This window comes from Cornus florida, unplaced genomic scaffold, assembly GCF_030987335.1.
Source record: "Cornus florida cultivar Cherokee Brave unplaced genomic scaffold, ASM3098733v1 CherokeeBrave_3.0.0_Hap2_Chr11, whole genome shotgun sequence".
NCBI lineage: Eukaryota > Viridiplantae > Streptophyta > Magnoliopsida > Cornales > Cornaceae > Cornus > Cornus florida.
In genome coordinates this window covers 91,436,009-91,445,776 of record NW_026775581.1, presented here as the reverse complement: position 1 = coordinate 91,445,776, position 9,768 = coordinate 91,436,009, and the positions used below count along the sequence as shown (strand labels likewise).

Sequence of the window (9,768 nt, the reverse complement as noted above, 5' to 3'; positions counted from 1 at the left end):
CTTTTTAATAGATCACATGGTTTTAATTTAATTTTATTAAATTAAATTATTATTTCTTTTTCTGACTAGTTTAATTTTTATTTTAAGAAATTTTGAGTTGATTAATTATTTTATTATTATTTATACAGTGAGATCACACGGGCAACAATATAACTTGTCAATATTTTCATTTCTAAAATATGTTAATTTAAAGAAGAAAACTGCCTTGGATTAACCTTATTCTTATAATAATAAAAGAAATTACTAAAATTTATCCTTTCTTCCTTGGGAAACGATGGAGTCTGCTTCTTTTATTATTTTCTTTATTTTTTTATCTTGGCAAGTGATCGAGTAACACAGCTCGTTTTATTTCACTTGTTTTTCGGTAAGCATTTATAAATGTGTCCAATTAAGATTGGATATTGTTATAATTTTTCTGTGAGCATTTATAATTATTTTAAACCAACCATTCAAAGCAACCTTTGAAACTCTCTTAGTTAACTTGAAACTTGCCCTACTTGATTATCCTCACCTACGAGGCACCCACCTGTCCCGTCTAGTTTATTTTAATAAATTACAATTTTATCTTTATTTTATTTTATATTCAAATAATATTAGGTATATATTAAGCAAATTCTAGTTTATTTTTTTCAATCACTAAATATTCTTTTGTACTATTTTTATTTGGAAACTTTTATGTATTATTTTAATGTTTCAACAATAATTTTAGTTTTAAGTTTCAATTGAGAAGTTAAATTCTATTTTTATCCGCATGAGAGAGAGAGAGAAAATTATGATCATAGTTAAAAATTTTGTTTTATTATATACTTTTATTAAATTCGTATTACAATTACGAAAACATTTTATAAAATTCGTCCCGCTCCGATTAACAAATAATTTTAAGATGAAAATGAGAATAGAGATTCTAAATGGAAATAGCATTCCCCATCCCAAACAGGCGTCATTGCCACGTCTATCCTCAACTGCTCTTGGGCAAAGTCAACAAGCTGTGTTTTGATTACAAATACGAAAGGTCAACTTGAAATCCGGCTGCTTATTTGAATGGAATTAGTTACCAAGCCTTTCAATCAATGAAATGTCAAGATTCAGCAAATTTTCAAATAAAAATTAGGTAAAGACTCGGAAAAAAGAAAAGAAGAAGAAGTTACTGAAATTGACGACTTGGGGACAAGACACTTCTAACCCAAATTCATCATCTAAAATAAAAAAATTTCCCAAACCTTTTTGCTCTGTCCCACTCGGGAAAGCATAAAATATCTAAGAAATATTGTATTCTCACTCAATACAACTTTTCTTGACAATTATTTATTTTTTATTTATCAAAATAAATTGAGAGTGTCCATTAGGCATGGTATGACGTGTAAATACACCATAAATATTATATATTTTCTCGTCCTATACGAAAATTAGGGCGGCCTCATTATGCAAACTTTTTGAAAATAAAGAATTTTACACAAAAATATGAGTTTGTAAATATATGTTTATTACTAAGAATTTTGTGACTTTATAGTATCTATGACGTGTAAAGACACCATGGATATTATATACTTTTTCGTCCTATACGAAAGTTAGGGCGACCTTATTATCCAAACTTTTTTAAAATAAAGAATTTTACACAAAAATATGAGTTTGTGAGTATATGTTTATTACTAAGAATTTTGTGACTTAATGGTATTTCTTGTACCTCCCAAACTTAAAGTAAAGAATCTCAAAAGAATAAAGTAGATATACTAGCGGTTTGCATTTCTTGCCAAAAAATAAAAATAAAAAATAAATAAATAAAAATAAAAATAAAAATTGGGACGGGTCTAGCGCATTTGGGCTGTACCTTGTTGTTGGAACACCCTACGGTCCCTACTACGACTAGCAGATATTGATATCCATCAGGGCCATCCGGCTCATCCCAATATAGGTAGGAGACGAAAACCCACTGAGAAGCATGCAATTATCATCCATGTTCATGACATGATCTAATCATTTTTCTTCTTCTCAATTTTAGATTTTGTATAGTTTTGCCTCTTCAGAACCTTGTGTGTGTGTCTATATATGTCCATTAAAGATTTTATATCACAATCACAATTGAATCTCTTATGCAAGCCATATAATCATAAATTTTATTTTTCATTACTATTTCATTTGGTTTATTACACATTTGCATATTATTTTGAACAACCTCTCTTTTTATGCTTTGAAAGAAAAATGAGATTCTTTTATCTTTTCTTTGTTTTTTTCACTTCAATTTAAGGTTTCGTTATTTTAAGATTAAGGATTTTTTTAAAAAAGTTAAAAAGGGTAAGCTACTAAAGAAGAGAGAGAATATGTACATGGACGGTGGACCCCAGGGAAAAACAGACAGACTAATCAAAGCTACGCTACAAGAAAAATAATTTTTAATCACGGTGAAAGAGGCTTTTTGAACAAGCAGAGCTATAACATCCAACATAAGAGAGCCCCCAAACCAGCTTAGAGGAACTGAGCGGATGCAAAGATGCATCCGTCTGTAGAGGTGCTGAAGATCCTCAATATCCCCAAAGCTGTCTAAGGTCAGCAAACCTGATCTGATGAATGATCGATGCGATGAGCTGTAGCATTCCTCTCCCACCAGATGAAGCTTACGGCTGCAGAGAGAAGGAGCTTGTGCACCAAGAAGCTTGCAGAGCACTAGTTGTTAGTGCACCAGACAATGAGGTCAGACCAGCAACTAGGTCATGATCTGATATAGACCCTGCAGAGTGCTGAATAAAACTCCAAATTTCTTCTGTGAACTTACATATGAAGAAGAGGTGATCTAAAGACTCATCATTGGCTAGGCATAGGTAACAAGCATTGGCTTAGAGTCAAGGGTGTATCAGTATAACCTGCCCTTAATATCAAGCCAAGCAATGAAGCCATGCTTGGGAATGTGATGCTAGCTTAAGCCAAATAGAATAATGTCAGGGAGATCATGTATATGATGGTGGTAGGAAGTAATATTTGATAATGTGAAATAGGGAGAATCAGTTAGAAGTTGAGGGCAGCCATAAGATACTACTTGGTTCAGGGGATGGCAGAAGAAGACTGTGTAATTGGGAAAGGAAAACTTGAGACTGAAACAATGGAATATGTGATGGGGAGAATTAGATAGAACGAAATATTCATTAATCGATTAAAAATATTATTTCCGAGTTCTATTTGCCTATACTTTGTGGATTCAAAGTTGTAGAAGGCTCTGATACCAATTTAGAAGGCTCTGATACCAATTTGTAAGAGGCTCTGATACCTATTTGTAGTAAAACAGAATGGAAGAAGAAGATAATTTAATTTCTAAAATGATACTTTCTATTTCTTTTCTTCATATCTTCAACACAATACATAGGACTGGATATATAGCTTTGTGGGTACATAAATTCACTAGATACATGAATATTTTAGATACATATTAAATAAGATCTTTTTAGTCTTTCAAAGAATATGAACCTAATATATGGCCTTCAATCTTCCAAAGACAATGAACCTTTCAACACTCGATATTAAAAAATTTCTAGAATTTGGTTTAGTGTCCCAACAATGCCTCCCGTAAACCAAATTTACTTTTCATACCCAACTTTGCAAGGTTTATGTTGAGAAATGTTTCCACCAAGAGACGTTTTATTTTGTGACAGATTAATCAACTCCCATGTGCCATTCCTTTCAATGGCTTGGATTTATTCATTCATTACTTCCTTCCACTTTTCTTCTTTTCACTTCATAAGAGATTGAATCTTCCCCACAAACATTATATTGAGCCTTGTAGCCGTTACAAACATCAAATTTCCAATGCTTTCAAATGCAAAAATATACTTTGCAATCTCCTTTGATGTGCAAGCTTTGTATCTTGTCTTCTTCATGCTTCTAATATTTTTCTTCACCTGACCTTGAAACTGATTTCCAATGTTGTTCTTAAGATTCACTTGAAAATTTCTACATTTCTTGAATTTACTTTTGACTTGCTCATTGAAATCAAAGAAGGCTTCAATGTTCCCCTCACCCATGTCATATCACTTCAGAAATATTCTATACAAACGTTCTTCAATTTTTCTTCAACTATAACATCATCCAATTGAACATATTCCATTTCTTCTAAAATTGAGTATGTTGCTTCATGCGGAATTTCAAACCATTTGTTTTTTTCACCAAGATTTGATATTCCAATTTCTTCACCAAATTCAACTCCTATGATTTCTTCTTTCATGACAACTTCAGTGTCTTCAATATCTAATTTTTCTTCTTTCTCATTTTCATCTGTGAATATTTTTTCTTTATCAACATCAACTCCTTCTCTTCCTTCTTTTCTAAACTCCACTATCACCATTTTCTCATCTTGCATCTTTTTGCTTTTTTCATCAAATTCTATATTCATACACTCCACCTTTTCAAAATCTTCTTTTTCTTCCATTTCTTCCATCTCATCAAAATTTTCTTCATTTTCATCTTCCCAACTTATTTTTTCAAAAAATCCATCTTCATCATAATTTGGGAACCAATATTCAATGGATATTGATTTGAATTTATAATTAGACGAAGACATAAATTCAAGCTTTTGCCATACTTGACTTGGAGATTTCAAATTTTCAACATGCTTCCAAACCTCTTGATGAACTGCATTTTTCAGTATCTTCAGCACCTGTTCTTCTTTTTTGTGCTTGAATTTTGTTTAGCTTAAAACACTTTGGATTTTTTATCACATCATACCAAAAACTACATGCTTTAAGATAAACCGAAATGATATTGCTCCAGTAGGCATAATTTGAGAGAATTAATTTTTCATTCATTTTTCGGTGCCAAAATCACCTCCTCCTTGAATCTTCTTTCAATTGATTTTTCACGAGCCAAATATTATTTTGCTTCGTGCTTTAAAATCCTTCCACCATTCTGACTTTTGAATTCATAGAATCATTCAAGCTCTGATACCAATTTGTAGTAAAACAGAATAGAAGAAGAAGATACTTTAATTTCTGAAATGATACTTTCTATTTCTTTTCTTCATATCTTCAACACAATACATAAGACTATATATATAGCTTTGTGGGTACATAAATTCACTAGATACATGAATACTTTAGATACATATTAAATAAGATCTTTTAGTCTTTCAAAGAACATAAACCTAATAAGGCTAATATATCGCCTTCAATCTTCCAAAGACAATGAACCTTTCAACACTCAATATTCAAAATTTTCTAAAATTTGGTTGAGTGTCCCAACAAAAGTTGTTCTCCTTTTCATTATTGAAAGTTTATAATACGTACTACAATTACAATGACAAAAGTGATAATTAATACTGTTTTGATAATAATATTTTTTGGGAGAATGATAAATTTTCAATAAGTGAATTGTGTTTTTTTTCTGCAAACAAGCTAAGGCACAAAGGCTATTAGGCCATAGCACCAAAGCAAAGGCATCACAAAGGTCCAAGCTGCACAAAGCAAAAGATCTAGGCTATCAACAAGCAGCCTTAAAGCAAGAAATTAAGTTACAAAGGATGTCAGATGCTAAGTTCAAAGGCAATCTACTTCCAAAGCCAGTATATGCTGTATAGCTATCACTAATTATTAGGAACTGATTTCTCGATCACTGTTCTGCATATATAATTTCTACACAAAGCACTTTCCCTAGCTACATGTGGAGAAGATTTGCCTCTAAAGGCTGCAGGCTCTTGAATTTCTCTCCATCCATATGTGATAAAACAGTTGCGGAAAGGATTAATAGCATATGCACTAGAAATTCAATAGAATATTTCTTGTTGGATTTCCATAGCTAGAAACCAGCAATGTGTTGAAAGTGAATCCAATGTAGGGGCATTGGAAGATAAGATGATCAATGGACTCACCATACATGCGATAGGCGAAGAAAACATGCACGAAGGAAACTAGTGAAGGGTTGTCGATCAAGAGTGTCCAAAGAATGAAGTTAAACTTAGGAATATAGTGTTTAACCCAGACAAGGTGGGACCAGGTACAAAGGGGTGCAAGGGGAGCTAGCTAGGTATGAAATGGTGTATGCGAGAGAAAGAGAAGGACAACAATTTTGGATCCGGAAACCTTAGATCTTTTTATAAAAACGGCTCTCTGAAATTGCTATCTATTGATGATGAACAAGGTATGTGAAATTGACCACATACTGTAGATGATTTAGATATTGACGATGAATGCGTGAAAGTCAATTCTCTTCTTTCTTGTTTTTTTGCTTGATTTTTTTACATGTGACAAACTGACTTGAGGAACATATCTTACCATATAATATACCATATACATAATAGTTCTGTCTATATATAAAAGATTTACAATAAAAACTAAGTATAATTTAGTGAATTTTACATTAGATGTTCTAAAACATTCCTGAACGCTAGGTTTCTTACCATTCAGAAATTAGCATTGTTTAACGGAGCCCAATCAGTTGAGGAATTGGATTCTGAGTATGCAGGAACTGAACCACTTCTTCCATGGAAGGCCTATCATTTCTCTCACTCAAAGTGCAAACTAGTGCAATGTCCAAAACCCTAGTTGCTTCTTCTGAGTTAACACAGCATCCTATCCTTCTATCATACAGGTCATGAGTCTCTCCTCTTTCATGCAATCTCCGTGCTTGACCTAAAAGACTCCTATCTTCTCCTCCACCACCACTATCCGGAGCCACGCTCTTCTTTCCGGCAACGATTTCAAGTGCAAGCATACCGAACCCATAAACATCTGCTTTCTGACCGGCAACCGAATCGACCCGGTCACCCGGCTTCTCGGGAGCGACAACAAACCCGTAATCACTTAAGACCGCCCGGTAGTTCATGTCAATGAACACGCTGCTATTCCTGAGGTTACCATGAACGAGTCCTTTCGAGTGGAGGTAACTCAGTGCCCCGGCAACCTCTTTAATGAGTTCGAATCGCCGAGTCCATGGAAGAGCACCGAGTCCCAACAGCCATCTATCGAGGCTTCCATTATGAAAATAGTGGTACACAACAATCATCTGTTTATCGTCACAACACCAACCCCTTATCGGAGCCAAGCTCGGGTGACAAACCCGGCTCATCACTTCGACGAGTTTCACAACTCGCCGGCGATCCAAACCCACCGACTCAAAAAACCGAGTTGTGAACCGTTTAACTGCCACATGACACCCATTAAACAGTGTCCCTCTGTACAAAACACCATTTGAGTCACTACCCAGTACTGAAACTTCACTAAAGCTCCTTGTAGCCCTATACACTTCACACATGGTATATCGCCGAGCCTTGGTCGGTGGCAATGGTCTCGTCTTCTTTTCCGGTAAAATGGTACCCAGTACTGAGCTCTTTCTGTGCTTGCCATTGTAATATAGATTGACCAAAGTCACTGTAAGCAAACCCATTATTGCCACAAAGATCATGAAACTGCTTGGGGAGTCCTTGTGAACATTTATTTTGCAAGTTCTCGCCGAAGGGACTAGAAGATTAGCTTGAACTGTTGATGAGAAGTTCCATGATAGGATGTTGTGTGTTTGTGCTGTTTTCCCCGTAGAAGCTGAGAACCCAACAAACATGTATTCATGGAGATAAGGAGAGAGTTTGAGGGGCACAGACAAGATAGGTTTCGACGGAAAAGCTCCGGTGTCTGAGCCGAGGTGCACGTCTAGCCATTTCCGGTGACCGTCATAGGTGATCCAAGCTCTGTGGACTGAACCATCATTGAGGGACACCCCAACTTGTGATACGTTTGCAGTTTTGAACGAAATAATGCTTCCCAGATCAATACCCACATGATTATCGTTTGGATCACGGAATTCTGAGTCGTGACCGGTGTCGAATTCCACGGCAAATACCTTGTAATGGTGGTCACAGGCGTCGTTGAGGATGCCGAGCCATGGGCCGGGTCTTCCGATAGTGAACTCGTCTGACACGATGATAAAGGCAAGGCCACTACCGCCGGTGGCTGCGGTAGTGGTGGTGTTGAGTTGGAAGGAGAAAGTGGTGTGGAAGGAGGCTGGGGTTTGAGTGAAGGGGTCTAGGAGGCGGATAGGAGAGGAGTAGATGGCTCGGCCAGCTTTGTATGCAAGATCAACGGTTGTTGATGAATCAGGGATTTGGATAAAACCGGCCATATGATGATTTGAAAAGTTAGCATTTCCTAAGAGCTTGATATCTTGGTTGATGCTAGGGTTTTTGTTTGGGTTGAAAACTGAGAAGTAGAGGTGCTTGGTTGCGTTGGTTATAGGTCCTCTGTTATGGTGGTGCTTGATGGAGTGTGCAAAGGTTGAACTAATTGGTGATGGAAGAAGAGTAGTGTTTAGAGTTAGACTAATCATTAGCCATAAGAAGAAAGGGAGAGAATCCATTACAATAGCCATCATAATCAAGAGGGCTGTTGTGCTTGTCCCCTCTTTTATGCATGAATTTTATTTATTTAATCAATTATGGTGGTGTTCGGCTTTTAGAGCACTCCATAATCATTGCGAGTGCATAAAAACACTTAAATAAGATCAAAGTTAATCGTTCTGCTTTGGTCCTGTTCTAGTTTAAAAATCTAAAATTATTTATAAACGGTTCAATTTTAGTTTGATCAAATCGAATGACACGTATTAACATTCTACAGAATATATAATAGAATAGTAACTTAATATTAATCTCTTGTTCTTCATATACCTAGTTATTCTATAGGTAACTGGGACATTATTATAAATATATATACATATATCTTACATAATATATATATATATATAATAATAAATTTTCATTTTAATTTTTAGTCCTAAACCTAGAATGTACTGTTGGAGTTATGTGTTTCAAATTAATTACTTATTAATTTCCTAAAATTCTAACAGATGTCTTAATGAAGTTTTAATAAACTATAAATAAAGTTTTCTTCATTTAATGTATTAACTTACTTTAACTTATATGTTATTTATGGAAATTAAATACCTTCATTAATATTAAGTTAATTAAATCCCCATTACTACTAGTATAAATAGTAGGTTTACGAATCCTACAAGATACACTCTCTCTAAACTAGTTAGAGTTAATTAAAAGATATTTGAAAAGTGTTTTTTCAAATTATTGAGTTTGAGTGTGTGAGTTTCATATTTTCTGTTGATCGGACGGAGATAAATACACAGGTTCATGAAGAAGAAGTGCAACCTTCATGAACATACAGTTTTGATATCTGGGCTTAGTTGAATCCTGGAGATAGTGCTGCCACTTGTCTTCCGTTGCACGTGGGAGAGGCTTCAACTATCTTCAAGAAGCGATTACACGCCTCTAAGCCTCGATATTCCCCGTTTTAATATATTGGTTCCAACAATTTGAAGATAGTTTTCTCTCCAATGGCTTCATCATCGTTGCTGTCCAACGTTTTTTCTTCGATTTTTCAACCGAATATCGAGGCTTTTGATGGTAAAAATTACTTTCGTTGGAAAGGAAAAATGGAATTTTTCCTTCGACAATTGAAAATTGCTTATGTCTTGACTGAGCCATGTCCAACTCCTCCAGGAGACAAGACGCCGTCTGATCAAGTTAGTTCGATCAACGAGAAGATCTCAAGGTGGATTGACGATGATTACTTTTGTCCTAATCAAATCCTTGGTGGTATGGTCAACACCTTTTATGATCAATACTCGAAGAAATACAAGACCGCCAAAGAGTTGTGGGACATTCTCAAATTAGTCTACACAACTGAGGAGGCCTGCACCAAAAAGTTCTTGGCTTCTAATTATGTGGGCTTTAAGATTGAAGATGGAAGGTCAATCTTTGAGCAAGCACAGAAATTTCAACTCATAGCAAAT

At 35.0% G+C, this 9,768-nt stretch overlaps 1 protein-coding gene across 1 annotated transcript; it reads right to left on the bottom strand.

Moving 5' to 3' along the window:
- Positions 1-6,396: 6,396 nt before the first annotated feature.
- LOC132281534 (probable L-type lectin-domain containing receptor kinase S.7) lies at positions 6,397-8,337 on the bottom strand. Its single transcript, XM_059783232.1, has one exon. The coding sequence runs from the start codon at positions 8,335-8,337 to the stop codon at positions 6,397-6,399; it is 1,941 nt and encodes a 646-aa protein (XP_059639215.1).
- Between the last annotated feature and the right edge of the window lie 1,431 nt (positions 8,338-9,768).